Here is a 20,104-nt window from a genome sequence, read left to right as displayed (position 1 = left end):
TTATCTGATAATTTGATATGTCTAATGATTATTTTAGATCGCCAAATATCTGTTTTTTACATTTTCCCCCGTATCTCCGAAACCGCTAGACCATCCTTCCAAAAAATTTCATCAATTCAAATCGTAGACAAAAATTGTATTCAAACACACACACACACAACACACTTAATTCTATTTTTTAAGGTATGCCAATATGTTCAAAACTTTTGAAACGTAAAGATATTAAAAAAAAAATTTTTTTGCGATTACTATAACTTACCCTACGGGAAGTTAAGTAGTTGAAAGTGGCATTTTGCTTTAAGGCAAGTTGCAAAAAATTCCTGATAGGTGTAATAATTGTCTTAATCAATCGAAATTGGTATCTAGATAAGATAAATAAATTTTCAATTGTCAATTTCAAAAATCAAGTTTTTGCTTTCAATTGCGGTTCTCAATTGATATCTTTCAAACATATTTATAATATCTGTAATTATATTATTTATATTGCACACGCGCGTGCTTGTATGTCCTGAAATTATAACATGATTTTAAGTGTTTTCTTCAAACATTATTCAATATTTACTTATATATTTTCAGCAATGAGGTTCTTAGCGAGCCTGTTGATTTGCAGCTGGGCTGTGTTGGTTACACCGGCTCCGGAATATCTGCGTAGTTACCAAAGATCATATACTTCATCTACTTCAAATGGTCCACCAAAGTACAAAACTATGGTTTCTCAAATGCAAGGAGCGTTAAAGAAATCTTTAGCCCAGCAGTGTGGTTCTCGAACTAGTTGTCGCACTTATTACTCAAGTTCTCATGAAGGAAGCAGCAGTAATACAAATACAGATAGTACAACCAATTATAATGATCAATTGATGGCGAGTTTAAGACAAAAGGTAGAGTCACAGAGTAGCTATTCCTCATCTACTCCAGATGTTCCAACAGAGTACATAAATATGGATCCTCAAGTGCAAGAAGCAATAAAGAAGTCTTTAGCGCAGCAGAGCGGTTATAGAACTAGTTATAGCCGCACTTATTCCTCAAGTTCTCACGAAGAAAGCAGCAGTAATACAAATACAGATAGTGTAAACAATTATAATGATCAATTGATGGCTAGTTTAAGACAAAAGTTAGAGTCCACAGGGTAATACCGCTACTAGTTCATCTAGATATACTACAAGCCAAAGTAGCCCAGGTTATACAAGGACGACGTATTCATACGTCAAACCACAAACATATGTTACTGGGACTGATCATCAAGTTAATACCCACAATTTGGAACACGATAGAGAGCAAGATAAAAATAGCGACGAACAACGTTTAGTACCAGGTGGGTATTCTCGGACAACAAGTTTTTCTCGTACTGGATCTTCAAGCCATAGTTCAAGTCAAAACAGACCAGGATACGTAAGGAGAACTTACACTTCATCTAGTTCTTTTGGAGAACCTAATTCACAATTTATCAATAGCGAAAATAAAAGGACTGAGAGCACTCCTCATGTGCATGATGACAAATGTGAACATGATGTAGAACAAGAAAATAATGCGCAGGACACCGACAACTTAAACCAACATGGAACATCAGGATATCGTCGCACAACCTATTCTAGTTCTAGTTCAACAAGCTATAATTCAAGCAGAAATAGACCACAATATACAGTAACAAGTTATCATTCTACATCGAATTTAAATTCAAATCGCGATTCACAAGTAGGCGTTACTGAAAATCAGGAAAACAATGAAAATCATGAGCATCGCCTTGAAGATAACAGTGATGAAGATGATGATGGACAACGTATTGTAAATGCAGGACAATATTCAAAAACTACCAATTCCTCGAGAACAGTAAGCCATTCTAGTTCTAGTTCAACAAACTATAATTCAAGCAGGAATAGACCACAATATACAGTAACAAGTTATTATTCTACATCAAATTTAAATTCAAATCGCGATTCACAAGTAGGCCTTACTGAAAATCAGGAAAACAATGAAAATCATGAGGATCGCCTTGAAGATAACAATGATGAAGATGATGATGCACAACGTATTGTGAATGCAGGACAATATTCAAAAACTGCCAATTCCTCGCAAACAGTAAGCCATTCTAGTTCTAGTTCAACAAGCTATAATTCAAGCAGGAATAGACCACAATATACAGTAACAAGTTATCATTCTACGTCGAATTTAAATTCAAATCGCGATTCACAAGTAGGCCTTACTGAAAATCAGGAAAACAATGAAAATCATGAACATCGCCTTGAAGATAACAATGATGAAGATGATGATGCACAACGTGTTGTGAATGCAGGACAATATTCAAAAACTGCCAAGTCCTCACAAACAGTAAGCCATTCTAGTTCTAGTTCATCAGGTTTTAGTTCAACGCACAGTAGACCAGGATATACAAGAACAACTTATCACTCTACTAGCTCATATGGAACACCGCACTCAAGTGTTATAAATAAAAGTGGCAATAAAGACAATGATGGTAATCTTCACATTCATAGTGAAAACTGTGAACATGACATAGAAAAAAATAATGATGATACTAATAATAATCCAAATTCTCAAAACGCGAACCAACAAGGAACATCTGGTTATAGTCGCACAGTGAGTTATTCTGGTTCTAGTTCAGCCAGCCACAATACAAACCGTAACATAGAACAATATTCTGGGACAAGATACAACTCTGTAACTGATTCAAGCACAAGTTCCTATTCCGATGTGGGTAGTGCTTTAAATAAACAAGAAAATAATAGCGCTGATCATATTCATAGCGATAAATGTGAACATGATATAGAAAAAAACAGTGTTGATGATGACGAGCAAAGCATTGTAAACAAAGGGCAACGTACGCAGACTTCAGGTTTCACTCGTACGACAAGTTACTCTGATTCTGACTTATCAAGCACTGGTTCAAATCATTATAGACCCGGATATACAAGAACCACTTATCATTCGTCTAGTTCATATGGAACGCAGAATTCCAATAATGGCGATGGCCAAGATAATGCAGGTAAACTTCATGTTCATAGTGAAAACTGTGAACATGACAAGGAAAACAGTAGTGATTTAAATGGAAGTGAGAATCATGCGCAAAATGTTGGAAGGCATAGAATTACGAGTTACTCTCATACGGTCAGTTCGAATTCTAGGACAACTGGTTTTAACTCGAGCCAAAATCGCCAAGGGTATGCTGAAACAACTTATAATTCAATGACACATGGACAACCATATACGATTACAAACAATAATCAGAGCAATGAAGATAGTGATGAAGGTAATAAACAGCAGCACACAAAACGCAGGACAGCATTCACAATCAGCAGGGCATGCTCAAACAATAAGCTATTATCGTGCTGGATCTTTTATTCGAAATTCAAGTCAATCCGAACTAGGATATTCAGAAAGTACTAGTTCAATAGATACCAATAACAGTCAGCAAAACAATAGTGTACATGGTGGCAGTTTTGAACATGGTAAGAATACTGTAGAACAGACAACTGAAAATTTACAACAAAATTCACATACTAGAGGCAATTATGGAACAACAAGTCAATCTCATTCTACTTCATCACGCTATACTTCAAACCAAATAGACCGGGTTACACAATAACAAGTTATCACTCCACTAGCTCTTATGCAAAACCAAGTACACAAATCACTGAAAATAATCAAGATACTACTGATCATATACATGACGAAAATGTGAACATGGCAACAATGAAGATTATGAAAATCATCAAGAGCAGGACATTGGACAACAATCAATATCAACAGGGCATTCTCACACCGGTTTAACAAGATACACTTCAAGTCATACTAGTTCAGAACATAGGACCGCAAGTAATTATGCACGAAATACAACTGAGAAAAATATCAATAAAGAAGGAAGTGATGAGAATTCTAGCGAAGAAGACGAATATGACAGTGCCGGTAATAGTAATGATAAAAGAAATAAGCCTGGTGGTAAGGGCTGGAAAAAATATTATTGGGAGAAAGATTTTATTCCACCAGGACATCGTAATAAACCGCATCCTCGCGCGGCCATGCTTACGGGCATAGAAATAGAGGCCAAACTACATCTTATTCTAGATATAATTCCAATTATGGTGAACACCGTGGGCCAAATCGATATAATGTTACAACAACAACGTATTCATCAAGTCGTCCAGGCTACGTACCATCACGTTATTCCACATCTGGATCAAATACAATGATGGCGGTAGAACCACGTACACCTACTCCTCAGGTGGAGTAAGGTATAGTACTAGTAATAGAAATTCAAGTACAACGGCAACTGACGCTTCACAGAATGTTTATGAAGACAAAGACACACAATTTGCACCAGAAGTTGATGGTACAGGGTTTGAACACGGTAGTTATGACACTAATACTGGAACCAGTGCAATTGATTCTGATTCTAGACACAGTTCTAATAGAAGTACCTCTGAATACACACAGCAAAACTCTCATAGCAATAATAATGTATCTACACATTCAGGATCTACAGGCTACGTGCCATCACGTTATTCCACGTCTGGATCAGATACAATGATGGCGGTAGAACTACGTACACGTACTCCTCAGGTGGAGTAAGGTATAGTACCAGTAATAGAAATTCAAGTACAACGGCATATGACGCTTCACAGAATGTTTATGAAGGCGAAGACACACAATTTGCACAAGAACTTGATGGTACAGGGTTTGAACACGGCAGTTATGACACTAATACTGGAACTAGTGCAATTGATTCTGATTCTAGACACAGTTCAAATAGAAGTACCTTTGTATCTACACATTCAGGATCTACAAGTACTACTCAAATGATCAATACGAATATTGTGATAGTGTTAATGGTTCAGTAGTCTCCCAAGAAACTCAAAAACAAAATATAGAAAATGCAAATCTGAACACATTTCTGCAGGTGCGAATAGTGAGGAGAAAAAACATCGTTCAAATGTTTCTATGCACAGTGGGTCAAAAACAACCAATTCGTCATACACACTTGTAAGCCAGTATTCACAGAGCAGTCATGAAAGTAATAGTGCAAAACACAAAGTAATAACAGACTCATCATCAGACGAAGATAGTTATGAAATACTTGACCAACGCACAGAAAAGTATGAAGCAACAACTAACAGCGGCGATACATTTTTTGAAAATCAAAACATAGTTTCAAATAATTATGCTTCTACATCAAAAATCGTAGAAGAGTGAGTGAGCATTCACAACAACAAAAAAATGTCGTCGACAAAACGAAAGGTAATGATTTGCACTATATTACTAATTATAATCAACAAATCATCAATCAATATAATAATGACGACTTGCATAAATTTAAAAATACAAGTAAGAGAGCTCATATTTCCTCAATAAATAGTACATCAGAGGAAAGTAAGCAATTTGTCATAAGTCATTTTACAAATAAATCTGCCGAACATAAGTCTGATAATTATGCATCTGCAAACAATCAGCAGTTCAATTTGCAGCAAAACAAAGAAAATATTAATATTAATAAAAGTGCAACAAACTTGATCGAAAGTACAACTTTCACCAAATATAATTTTAGTAGTAGTGAAGAAAGGAATGAACAATTACAATCAGGCTCATTACAAATTTCGCAACAAGTTTTGGATTCTTTACTTGGTTCTTCTCAAAATCCAGATCAACAACCAGATTCTACAACTAATATAAATTCAGGCACAAATAATTATGTCACATCTAAACCAGTTCGTTACCAGTATCGACCTACTAACTTCAAAGGTGATGCTCTTTCAAGCCATGATTTCCTCGAAAATGAAAAACATAAATCAAATTCTGAAATAAAGAATGCATCTGTAGATAGAAATCATCATCAGCAACAATCTGGTAGTCATGGACGTAATTCGAGTGATATACGATCAACATCTTCCATAAGTTATTCATCTCAAAATATAAGTGGTCAATATCATGTAATAAATATGAATTCTGGAAAAAATTATTAATCTTCTAGTAATATGGCTTTGAATTCTGAGTCAACCGAAGCTGATACTCAACAAAAAGTTATGAATCAATTCTACTCTCATGATAATAGTTCAAGTAATAACCAACCATATCAAATCAACAAAATAAACATCAAAGTACTTTGATAAATGGAACCAATCAAAATATCGCAATAAACAAAACCGTTACTTCTGGTTCCACGAGCTACACTTTTAGTAGCAGCGAAGAAAGCAAAACAACTGCATCACAATCAGTTTCATCTGAGTTCACACATACAAGCAATAAAAAACATAATTATGATACTAATGGAAATCAGCATTTTACACAAACTTCACCTGGTGTTATAATAACTCCTAAACCAATTCCATTGCGCTATCAGTATCAAACTTCTACAACTGAAGGCTACTCAAACGAAGATGATGACCTGCAAAAACAGATGTCGGGGTATATATTTGAAGATAAATCTCATACAAGAGATTCTCAAAGGACTCATTCTAGTTCATCCGTTAGTTCTAGTGAACAAAATATAAGACAACACACATCAGAATATCAATATAATCGCGAGCAACAAAATACTCAGACTAAAAATTTGGAACAAAATGTTTATTTCAAAACAACGACTCCTACAACTTTAGAAACTTCTGAGCCATTTGCAAAACCAAGTTCTTTAGTGAACGAGCACAGGGTTGAATCTGGAAGTTATGAGGATTCTGTTTCACAAGTCGATACAGATGAATTATATGGTCAGTCAACATATAAAAATTCTATATCAACTTCATCTACGACGAGTCATCCATTTGATAATGATCAAGGTGTATCACAAGGTAGCTCAGCAACGTCACATCAAGAAAGTAATGGTGCGTTTTCATCAACCTATCAGTCGTTCAACGGTACAAATATCAATAGAGAAAATTATAATACAATGCACCAAAATCAAACAGTAAATACTTTGCACAAATCTACAAATTCATCCAGAAGTTACACGCAAAGTAGTGAAGTAGATTCAATTAATTCCAATGCAGTTGATGAAGTAAAAAAGGCAAATCAAATGTCCCACGTTGTAAACACGAATGCCAATAAATTTAATGAAAGTCAAAGTGCAAACAAAACAGTTACTACAACATTTACTACGTATGTAATTAGTAGTGATGAAGAAAGAAGAAAGCATGACATGGAATCATCTAAAATTTATTTCTTTGAAGACAACGATATCAAACATTATTATTCTACTACACCAAAATACCAGCATTATGGACATGCATCTAACAATTATGATAAACAAACACATCATTCATATTCTGGCACTACAAATCAAGGAAGCTCTACACCTAAACCAATGAGATATCAACAACAATCAGTGAGTTCAGAAAATCATTCTACTGAAGATGAGCAAAAGCACTTACAAGGACAAACAATTTCAACAAATTCTCAATATCAAACTAAGGAAAACTTGAAGATTACGGATCATACAACAAATTCTCATGGCACAAATGCTAATGTAATACACGAATCCGATGAAAATCACTCAATTATAGATGCTTCGAATGATTTAAATGAAGTAAACCAAGTCAAAAACGTTCATAATATTACTTTTAATCACAGTCAAGCAACTAATAAAACAGTTACAACAAGCTACACTACACATACATTCAGTAGTAGTGAGAAAAGAAAACAATACGAGTCTCAATCTAGATCAACAATATATAATTCGAACGTTAATTCTGACAATAACAGAAATACTGGATCTCAACAGCAAACTACAATTCAGCATATAAATGATCCTTATACCAAACCTAAGCCAATTCGTTACCAGCAACAGCCTCAGACTTTGGAAGGTGACTCTTCTGAAGAAGACGACCAACTAGTACAAATGCCAGAAAGTGTTTTAGAAAGTGAAGAAAATAAACATATTTCAGGAACAACATATGTCAAAACCAATAATCAGGATTCAAATAAAGTAAACCAAATTGGAAACGTTCATAATACTGTTTTTAATCACAGCCAAGCAACTAATAAAACAGTTACTACTGGCTATACTACACATACATTCAGTAGTAGTGAAGAAAGAAGAAGATACGAGTCTCAATCAGGATCAAAAATTTATAATTCGAACGTTAATACTGACAATAACACAAATACCGAATCTCAACAGCAAACAACAATTCAGGATACAAATAATCCTCATACCAAACCTAAGCCAATCCGTTACCAGCAACAGCCTCAGACTTTGGAAGGTGACTCTTCTGAAGAAGACGATCAACAAGTACAAATGCCAGAAAGTGTTTTCGAAAGTGGGTCACAAATGAAAACTACCGTTGTAAATAATACCGGATCATTCCATGGTGAAGAAAAGAAATATGTATCAGGAGCAACATATGACAAAACCAATAATCAAAACACAAATCAACAAATATCTGGATCTATCACAAAAGCTAACATGAAACAAGAAGAGATTCATAACCAAGATAGCAGCACTGAAGACATATCAAATCAATCTCATAAACATCACTCAACTTTTGTTACATCAAAGGATTCAAATAAAGTGAACCAAATCGGAAGCGTTCATAATACTATTTTTAATCACAGTCAAGCAACTAATAAAACAGTTACTACTGGCTATACTACGCATACATTTAGTAGTAGCGAAGAAAGAAAAAGATACGAGTCTCAATCAGGATCAACAATTTATAATTCGAACGTTAATTCTGATAACAACAGAAATACTGGATCTCAACAGCAAGCTACAATTGAGCATATAAATGATCCTTATACCAAACCTAAACCAATTCGTTACCAGCAACAGCCTCAGACTTTGGAAGGTGACTCTTCTGAAGATGACGACCAACAAGTACAAATGCCAGAAAGTGTTCACGAAAGTGCGTCACAAATTATAACTACTATTGTAAATAATACCGGATCATCCCATAGTGAAGAAAATAAACATATTTCAGGAACAACATATGACAAAACTATTAATCAAAACACAAATCAACAAATATCTGGATCCAGCACAAAAGCTAACATAAACTACGAAGAGAATCATAACCAAGATAGCAGCACTGAAGGCATATCAAATCAATCACATAAACATAACTCAACTATAGTTACATCAAAGGATTCAAATAAAGTAAACCAAATCGGAAACGTTCATAACACTATTTTTAATCACAGCCAAGCAACTAATGAAACAGTTACTACTGGCTATACTACACATACATTCAGTAGTAGTGAAGAAATAAAAAGATACGAGTCTCAATCAGGATCAACAATTTATAATTCCAACGTTAATTCTGACAATAACAGAAATACTGAATCTCAACAGCAAACTACAATTCAGCATATGACTTATCCTAATTCCAAACCTATGCCAATTCGTTACCAGAAACAACCTCAAACTTTTGAAGGTGACTCTTCTGAAGATGACGACCAACAAGTACAAATGCCAGAAAATGTAATTGAAAGTGATTCACAAATAAAAACTACTGAAAATCACTCTGGATCATCTTTCGTCCAGGTAAATAACCAAAATACAAATCAACATTCAACAGGATCAGAAACAATTTACCAGCAAAAACAAAAAGAACATAGTCAACTTAAAAATCATACAAGTTACATTACTGGTTATACTGTACAAACAACAAAACATGATTCTGAAGAAGATGAATCTTCAGAAGAAAATACTCAGCAACAAGTACAGTACGTAGATTTTGATCAATTAGCAAATAATGTTAATAATAAAATTACATCAACAACTGACCGTACAAACGTGCACAGACATGAAGAAACTACTAAAACTGCTGCACAAAATAATATTGTAAATGAATTTGAATCTGGTCAAACATCTACAAGTAGTACTGGTCAATATTCTTCAATTCTAATAAACCAAAATACAAACGAGAATATAGATATCTTGAATCAACACACTCAGTCTTCGGAAGATGACAATCAACAACAAATTCAATACATAGATTTTGATGATTTGGCAAATTATGTAAATAACGAAATTAAATCTACAACTGATCATACATACATTAATAGTCTGGACGAAACTACAAAAACTTCTACGCAAACAAGTAGTACTGGACAATCTTCTTCTATTTTAATAAATCAAAATGCAAATGATAATATTGTTGCTAATTCCAATAATGCACATTCTCAAAGAATTAATCGAACTAGTACTGCAAGTTCTGTAAATTACATTAGTAGCAGTAAAGAAGAAACAAGACATAAATTTGAATCTTCTGAATTCCTATCACAAAGCTCAAGTGAAGAACGTCGAAAACATGTTCAAGGTGGATATCATCATTCTACGCAAAATTACCATACATCTACTAAAAAAGATGTAAGACCTAAACCAGTTCACTATCAAAACCGACCAACTACTTTTGAAACTTTCTCCACGGATGATCACAACCCACAAATGCAGGTGTCGGAAAGTTCAGAAAAACAAACTGCGCAAGTCAATATAATCAATCATCACAGTACAAATGAGAATTTGGTACATCAAATAAATCAACAATCGTCTGAAAATATCGAACACCAATATATTCACAATTCCAATGAAAATTCAAATCAATATCAATTAAAACCATTCACTACACCCAAAACTCCACAAACTTCAGACTTCAGCACCAGTGAAGAAAATGTGCAGCAAGTTGTTCAAAATGTAGATTTTGATTCTCAAAGTGCATATCACAAGGAAACTGGTGCAAATACTTTGGTCGACAATCAACATAACCAACAATATATAACAGAAGATATTGCAGATAATATACCTGATATTGTAGAAGTAAATACAGATGATTTAGAATATATTAGTGAGGAAAAAGAAGATCAGCAACAACACATTGAGAATAGTTTTGATAGTTTGAAACAAAATATTACAACAGATAAAACAGTATCGCATAGCGAGGACGATGATGAACAACAACACATTGTAAATGAATTTGATATTTTGAATCAAGATAAAATTACAGATAAGCATGAAACAGAGTCACATGTTATAAATAATAATAATTTAAACATAGGTCATCAAATAGTCGAAACACATTCTACTAATTCTGTTTCTAATTCTCATAATATTAATATTGATTCTACCAATGACTTACATGATGTAAATAATTTACATTCCAACAAGTCTAGAGAAAATCAATTAATAAGTGGAGCAGTTGAAACATCAGCACATTCTGTGTATAGTACAATAACAACTGGTTCAAATACATATTCTGGCTCTAATACAAATATTGACAAACAATTTATAGAAAATCAGCATAATACAAGTGACAATAGTGCTAATAACAAGTATCACAGCAATAGTCAAAATTTTGCATCTGGAAGTATGCATCATTCTAGTTCAACAATAAATATTGACGATAACCAGCATGGCGATAATACTGTCGGAAATACCCATGGCACAACGCATAATTCTAATATTGTGCGACAATTCAGTACAAATTATAGTCAAGTACAAGAAAGCAGTTCAAGCAGCGTTGAACATACAGTACATCAAACAAGCTCTAATTTCCATAATATTCATTCCGACAATAAATTCCAGACAAATAACCAACACGTGCAGGAAAACTACAATGATAATATTTCAAAGAAAAACAATGATCGAACGGTTACTGGAAGTAGCAATCAAGGTACCACATCTACTTTTGTTACAACGCACCACAAAGGTTCATCTGTTGATTCTAGCAATAATAAATTTGTTGTAAGCTCCTCCGAAAATGAGTATCAAGAATCAGAACATATTTCAGAGAACATGCAAACCACTTCTGAAAGTCCAAACACGAATGCAGTCAATCAAGGACAGAGCACAATATCCAGTTCTAATACTAAAGGTACTACATCAACATTTGTTACAACGCATCATTCCAGTTCTTCTGTAGATTCTGGAAATAATCAATATGTTAGCAGCTCCTCTGGAAAACAGTATCTGCAACCAGCACATATTTCGGGCAACTTGCAAACTTCTGAAAATCCAAATACAAATACAGACGATCAAAGGCATTACAGCACTATATCCGGTTCCAATACTAAAGGTACCACGTCAACATTTGTTACAACGCATCATTCCAGTTCATCTGTAAGTTCCGGTAATAATCAATATGATGGCAGCTCATCAGGAAGTCACTACCAGCAACCATCACATACTTCAGCCAATTTAAAAACCACTTCTGAAAACCCAAATGTGAATACAGTCGGTCAAGTGCATAATACCATTTCTGGATCACACATTGTGCATCAAACCATTACAAAGTTTGAAGAAGGACAAGAAAGAGGTTCACATAGTGCAGAGTATAAGGAGCACCGTATAAATTCAAACTCTTTTGCAAATACTGATGATGATTTCGAAACAGATAATCAGCATATATTAGTAGATCAGTCTACCGATAGAAATGTTGAAAATGATAATCATGGTCAGCCAGGGCATGAAATTAATATTCACAATACTGCATCAAGTTCGACCTTAGTAACCGGTAATAACCGCCATAAAAATAATAATTACCAGCATCCAACTCCTCTTGATCCTCATGCTGGATCACACATGAATATCGATAACAAAGAGCACGTTATTTCTAGTTCTTCTACCGTGCACGAAACTAGTATAAATTCTACTAATGTTCATGACATAAATCATGACGTAAACCAACGACCATTGCATCCGTCTGAAACCACGTATGCTACTGTAGAACATGGTTCAAATATTAATACCGATAGTACTACATATGATGCAAGTTCTGGTACATATGTGTATGATAATAACCAGCATAGATATCCCATCTATCCACAAACTTACAACAGGCCCGACACCAATATAGTGTCTGCTAACACAGGTCACAATAATCAACAACAAGTTGATAATCAACAACAGCAAGTCGATTACAATAATCAACATCCAGCACAGACTGTTGGAGAAATTCCTTCGAGTCCTCAATATCCAGGAATTACTACTGGAAATACTATGCATAGCTCAAGCTCTAGCGCTGGCACTACAGGTTACAATTATCAACATCAAGTTTACAATCATCAACAGGTACACAACCATCAACAACCAGCACAGACTGTTGGTAGAACTCCTACAAATCCTCAACATTCAGGTATCACTACTGGAAATGCTATGCACGGCACAAGTTCCAGCGCTGCTAATACAGGTTACAATTATCAACATCAAGTTTATAATCATCAACAAGTTCCCAGCCATCTACAACCAGCACAGACTGTTGTTGGTGGAACTCCTACAAATTCTCAACATTCAGGTATCACTACTGGAAATGCTATGCACGGCACAAGTTCCAGCGCTGCTAATACAGGTTACAATTATCAACAAATCTATAATCACCAACAAGTTAACAATAATCAATTACCAACATCTACGACCCAGCCTATTGGAGGAACTCCTACTATTCCTCAATATCCAGGTATCACTACTGGAAATACTATGCATAGTACAAGTTCCACAGGACATCAATACGGCGGATATCACAACGTATATCCCAATGCAGGTCAACCTAATTATCATCAAGTATCTGGTATAAATTCAGGTTCGGCTACATACCATACCAGTTCTAGTCATGGAACAACTCAAATTACTGGTTATAGTAATCAACATCAAACTCACAATCATCAACAAGCAGGATATCCCATAAGTCAACATGCTACTTCTAATTATGGTCAAGTTAACTCCGGTACTGTACCCATGCAGCATACAAGAGAGTACTACATGAGACAAAATCCGCAAACAACTAATTATCATGCTGGCCAAATGCATCACACACGCGAATATCACATGGGACCGACCCATCATACACGGGAATATCATATGGGACCTCAGCATACTCGAGAATATCACATGCGACCCCAACATACTCGTGAATATCATATGGGATCATCGTACGACGGAAGAGATCGGCATCGTACGGATCAGATGCACCATTCTAGAGAATATCATTCGAGACCCTATTATCGCGGTAGAGATTATCGCAGGCGTGGTGGCCGGTATCCTAATCGTGGACACACTACACATATTACAAAAATATATCATCATTACATAGTACCAGGAACAAATCGCCATGAGGATGGATCTGAATGCACACATGATGAACATCATAAGCACACACACAATGCACAACACGGATCTCATACCGTTACAAGTTCAGGAACAAACCAATACGAGTACCACCATCATTTGAAGCCAGGAACAAATTTACATGAAGATGGTACAGAATGCAATCACGATGAAAGTACAAAATATGATGATACTGAAGATCGACAATATGCAGAAACAAATTATCATCATGTAAAACCTGGCACAAATGTTCATGCAGATGGTACTGAGTGCAACCATAGTGAAGATGAGAAACATAAACTGAATGAAGATGATTATGCGGAAAATGAAGAAAGTACAATATATGATGTTGATGTAGAAACCACAACAGAACTACCAGACTACACAAAATTAGAAACACTAGGACATGTTCTGGAAACAACAAGCGAAAGACTCAACAGAAATCAACAACAACAGCAACAAATAACAGATGGAATAATTGATTCTCGTAATGATCAGCTCATAGAATTTATCAATAGAAAACGCAATGAAACCAGAACAACTTCAACAACGTTACAAGAGTCCAGGAGTTTCAGTTCACAACATACAGAACGCAGAAGTGAGTCATTCAATGCGGCGTACACCTCAGCCTCATCGCAACAAAACTCAAGAGAGTATAGCAATGAGAGGATGATTGCTTCAAATTCTTCAACAACACATCATACATCATCTCAAGAAAGATTAAGAAGCAGATATACTGACAATGACGCATATAGAAGAGGTGATCAGACGGTAAGAGATGATGATGAGGACGATCAAGGCCAAGTTACTCAACAGTTAGTCGATCCTAATTTTGATGTAGGACAAACACAACAGCAATCTAGCGCAAACAGAGAACAAATTTACACATCAAACTCATATGGAAGTAGAACATCAAATTTAAATGTTATGCATGGCAGTCAACAAATAGAGCAATTCCAAACAGAAAATCTCGAGGATTTGGGGCAACAACAAGTTGTTCAACCAGTTTTCGCACAAACCAGTATTCATAATACTCAATCAGGCGGAAGAAATGATAATGAGGACGATCAAGGCCAAGTTACTCAACAGTTAGTCGATCCTAATTTTGATGTAGGACGAACACAACAGCAATCTAGCGTAAACAGAGAACAAATTTACACATCAAACTCATATGGAAGTAGAACATCAAATTCAAATGTTATGCATGGCAATCAACAAATAGAGCAATTCCAAACTGAAAATCTTGAAGATTTGGGGCAACAGCAAGTTGTTGAACCAGTTTTTGCACAAACCAGTATTCATAATACTCAAGTAAATGAAAATACACAGAGGGTAGAATCCGTTCGACACGACATACAAGTTACGAATCATCATGCGACTGTTCACGAGGACAATGTTCCTGCCCAGGTCAGAGCAGATCCTTATGTGCCTGTTTATGTAGAAGAGGTAAATTCTTAATACAATAATTTATATAGTCACCTTTGGTAGAAAATATGTTTAATAAACTTTTAATTTACTTATAGGTTATCACAACAACTACTGCTAAACCTGCATGGTGGAAACGAATAGGAAATAAAGTAACAAGTTACTTCAAAAAATCTTAGATTTTAATGTGATATTTAGAAAATAAGAAAAGACGTTGGCAAAATCAGCATGTATTAGAATTAAGTGTATTTTATAAGAATATGAATCCATCCAAAGACTGATTTTATTGGATTGATGGTCATTATTAGTATATAAATCATTTATAATGTCGAAACAAAGTTATAATATATATTTTAGTAAGACTTAGGTTAATGTTGTAATAATATTTTATTATTTAGAATTATACTTTTGTATTTTTTTAAATTAATAAATAATAAATAATAATCAATAATTAATAATCTTAATCTTGTTTTCAGGCAAACGTTAAAAAAAAATTAACAATATACATAAGTACTTGGACTTTTTAGCTTTATTACAGGCGCGACAATTACTTGCTGATTAGTGTTTTTCAACAATTTTTATTATTAGTTACAAAATTTTTAGCTTTCCGTATGGTAACTTAACGTAATTGCTAAAAAACGAAAATAAAATCTTTTGCATATCTTTACGTTTCCAGATCTTCTGAACAAAAATCAAATTTTTTCAAAGCAAAATTTTTTCGAAAATGTTAGTTTTTTAAAAAAAATAAATTTTTGGTACGGGAAGTTGCAGTAATTTGCCTTAAGGCACGATGCCATGCTTCACTAGTTTCAACTCATTTAAGTATTTTTTGAACGTAGGTTTTGAATACCTCTATAATGATTGTCTTGAATTGAAAAACAATACCACAAAAAACAAACTGGTCTAATAAAAGCGTGAGAACGAATTTCTATTCAATAATATTGAATAAAATATTTAAAAATATTATGAATGCTTGTTACCCACGATTGCTAAAGAAATTGTTGTTCTGCTGAAATTACTAAACGATTATAATCGTCTATCGCATATAATGGACTATGTTTATAGATATTGGATTTGAACTCACACAAAATCAAGAATGCGTCAACAATGGTTTTATTGTAAACTATTCGTTGATATCAATGCGCAGTTTTCGTTGCTTTGTGACAGTTATTGTACGATCGCAGAAGAACGATTATCAAAAAAGTTTTAGTTCATTAAATTTAATTAGTTGTAGTACTAATTTGCTGATTAGTACACGGTATTTATGAAAAAAAAAAATAGAAGTGCTAAAATAATAATTTGATTTGCAAAAAAGTGACATCAGGGAAACTGTAAGTGAGTATTTTCACCTTTTTATTAATTTCGAAAAATTAAGGCGACTAAAGAAAAAAATGCTAAGTGATCTGCCACAACCAACAACATAATTTCCTCTATTATGAAGAGATTAATATATAAGTTCTCTAACAAAAAATAACATCTAGAAAATAATTAAATTTTAAACATTTCTAATATACAAATTGTGAAAATTATCTAACTTACATAATTAAAAATTATTAGAAAAAATTCTCTTTAGAAAAAAAAAGGATTTGACAAACGAAGGATGTTTATATTTGGGGATAGTTTGTTTACGATTAATATTGCAAAAAATGATTTTAACGTAAAGTTTTAATTCTAAATGTTCATCTAAATGAAGGATTTTCTTTTCAAAGAAAATTATATATCGTTTTTAAATGATCAGTTTCGATTTTTGAAAGCACGAATAACATTAATATACATAAGTTTTATTTTAATTAGTAAATTAAATTTAAGGACATGTTATCTTCAAGATAATAATTTGAATCACATAATTAAAAATAGAATTTAACACAGAACATACATTTATTCTTTTGTGTATAGTACTAAAAACATCTACTAATGAAAATGTTCACTAAATTATTTAGTGATTCCTATTCAATCATATTATTTATCTAACATAAAATAATATCTAGAAAATAGTTAAATTTTAGACATTTCATACATTTATTCTCATGTATATAGTATTCATTTCATGTATATGTTCATTTTTTACCGGTACTTATGCATTTATATTATTTTTCTCACAAAAAGTAACATCTTTTAATTAAATTTCAAACATTTCTGATGCACATAAATTGTGAATATTATCTAAATTAATTAAGAATAATTAAAAAAATCTCTAATGTTTATTCTTAATATGCGACTAATTAAAAAAATCAGTAAAAATTGTTTTATATATTCCTCAAAATAAATATTTTTTTCATAATTCACCTTAACTGAAGTGCTTTTCCATAGATCTCCTTCATTTAATTTCACTATTGTGATTTGAAAGGCTTTTATTAATATTTTGATTTAATTTGATTTTGCTAATTAGACGGATTTAATTAAAAATCAATATTGAACAATTCAATAATAATTTTATGAGAAATTGAATTTTTTTATACATTTTTCTGTTTTTGTTTCCTAAATTGTAGCTAATTCGCTCCAATAACCATTCATATTTTTGCAATTGTTTATATAAATAATTTCGTATAGCTTTTGCAATTTCAAAGCATTTATTTATCTTGATAATGAAAATTTCAACTAACATATTCAAAGTTTTGAACATGTAATAAAAATAATGTGCACTTATGATTTTTTTCCTACAAATCAATAAAATTGTTATTAATTACATAAAAACGTGAAATTGCAAGTTCTAGTTATGTAATGTAATGTAAGCAAAGTATTATTACGTTAAAACATTTTGAGCGCTTTTTTGATTAATCAATTATATTTTATAGAAAATAAAAATATAACTTTTTGCGATTATTGCCAATAATATTATTTTTTTTTTTGCAGAACATGATTTATTCATTGATTCTATTACTATGCGTTGCACTAAGTGGAATTAACGCAATCCCGATAGAATATGCTGATCCTACTGTCGAAAAAGAAGACACGACCTTAAAAGACTTTAATCGAGAAATGGATGAGAACATTGAAATGCTCAATGAAATCCAAGAAAAGGTCAACTTATTATCCAGCAGAATGCAAAAATACAGACTCATCCACGCAAACGTACAGGAAAACGAGATCTCTACCGATGACATAATTTCATCAGATTGCTCAGGCGGATGTGACAAACCAGATAACAGTAGTGTAACCAACATCACATTGACAATAAAGTTTGGAGGTTTTGCCAGTTCAGATGATGATACAAACAGTTACCCACTACTAGGAGCACCATTGGATGGAAACACAAACTTCATCACCGAAGACGATGATTTGGTAACAGGTGATCAGACTCTACACTACCCAGCAGAGATGCCTCCAGAAGTATATAATTCTAACCCCAAAAACGATGTTGAAATCTTTGATCCTAAGGATTCTGTAGACCAGTGGCCAGTAGATTCATTCCGCGACCGTGACACAAACCGACATTGGATAATTGCAGCTTCTGATATTGATCATGATTCAGGGTTAGTAGATACTAATATATTCACGAGCCGAGATATGGATTATCCGGAGATCAGGATTTATCAAGATTCAATGGGAAATATTGATGAAGAAGCAATTCGCATGCATCAAGAAAGACACAGACAAAATTTTGCTGATTTGTTCCGTTCTATATTCGAGTAACTCATGTTGTAACTTTGCTAAGCATGCACAACACATAAATTTAGGTACTTTTAAAGTCAAAGTATTATTAATAGTAAGATCTGAAAAATGTATTCGTGAATAAATAAAAATATATAATTGGATTTTTATTATGTTGTAATTCACAAAATATTGTGTTATATTTTAGATTCACAGTAATTAATTTGGTATTCTATTACAATTCTGAAGTATGTTATATAAACAAATAGTAACAAAATATAATTCTATTTTACTGCTGGTAATATGAATAACCAGGGTGGTATTCATCATCTTGGTTATCGCAGTTATTGGGATTATAATTCTGATAAATAGTAGTTCTAGGTTGATAAGCTGGAGGTGATTTGAAATTCTTCTTTTTGGATTGCGCTTTTGGTCTGTGTTGTACAATTTTTTTTACAGGTATATTTGAGGAAGTAGCTGACGACATACAAGACCTCGGCATTTCAAACTGACTCAAATTATTATTCAAATCCGATCTTGTTCTGTGAACTTCGAGTTTGGTAGATTTTCGAGCAATTCCTGATCCTATGGTCATGCAGTCTTGGAACCTTTCAACGTGTTTTGATAAAGCAATGCTTTCATGAACAAAATGACGTGGGTTTATCTCTTCGGTGGAATTACAACTTAAATGTTCGTCATCTGACATATCGCAGTATGAGTCGTCGATATTTTGTTTTGCAATATTGTAATTCGTACGTCTTGCAAAATATTTTTGATTTTCACGCACTTTCTCGGCGTGGTTTTCACGAGTTTGGTAGTGTCTGGTATTAGAATCGAAAGAAGAGATCTGCCCACGTTTTGACTCAGTAACTGTGAAAGTATTATCGTTTTGAACTTGTTTTTTCACAGTGGTTCTAGATATTATTTGTGGAGGATTTGCACCAGAATTAGTTGAGCGTCCTCTATTTCTATTATAGCTTTGATCTCTATCTCTAGAAACTTGTTTTCGCTTCTTTTTGATAGGCGCTATTTTGCATAGATTCTCTACTT

At 33.5% G+C, this 20,104-nt stretch overlaps 2 protein-coding genes across 3 annotated transcripts; both read left to right on the top strand.

Annotated features, from left to right (window-relative positions):
• The first annotated feature begins 578 nt into the window (after positions 1-578).
• On the top strand, positions 579-15,642 carry LOC113370838 (extracellular matrix-binding protein ebh-like). The gene is made up of 10 exons (XM_026611522.1): positions 579-1,067; positions 1,117-3,173; positions 3,241-3,586; positions 3,735-4,094; positions 4,150-4,572; positions 4,635-4,797; positions 4,910-5,198; positions 5,366-5,936; positions 6,284-15,484; positions 15,562-15,642. The coding sequence occupies exons 1-10, from the start codon at positions 579-581 to the stop codon at positions 15,640-15,642; spliced, it is 13,980 nt and encodes a 4,659-aa protein (XP_026467307.1).
• A 1,006-nt stretch (positions 15,643-16,648) lies between these two features.
• LOC113370034 lies at positions 16,649-19,118 on the top strand. 2 transcript variants are annotated; one of them, XM_026610686.1, is made up of 2 exons: positions 16,649-16,794; positions 18,317-19,118. In XM_026610686.1, the coding sequence occupies exon 2, from the start codon at positions 18,320-18,322 to the stop codon at positions 19,094-19,096; it is 777 nt and encodes a 258-aa protein (XP_026466471.1). In that variant the 5' UTR covers positions 16,649-16,794; positions 18,317-18,319; the 3' UTR covers positions 19,097-19,118. The 2 variants fall into 2 exon arrangements, with proteins under 2 accessions (XP_026466471.1, XP_026466470.1); XM_026610685.1 differs by having other exon boundaries at positions 16,649-16,798.
• The last annotated feature ends 986 nt before the right edge of the window (positions 19,119-20,104 follow it).

Source organism: Ctenocephalides felis, unplaced genomic scaffold, assembly GCF_003426905.1.
Source record: "Ctenocephalides felis isolate EL2017-DRISC unplaced genomic scaffold, ASM342690v1 CF-g0.4_SCAFFOLD_01492, whole genome shotgun sequence".
NCBI lineage: Eukaryota > Metazoa > Arthropoda > Insecta > Siphonaptera > Pulicidae > Ctenocephalides > Ctenocephalides felis.
Note: the sequence above shows the minus strand (reverse complement) of the source record. Positions and strands in the feature narration are given on the sequence as shown.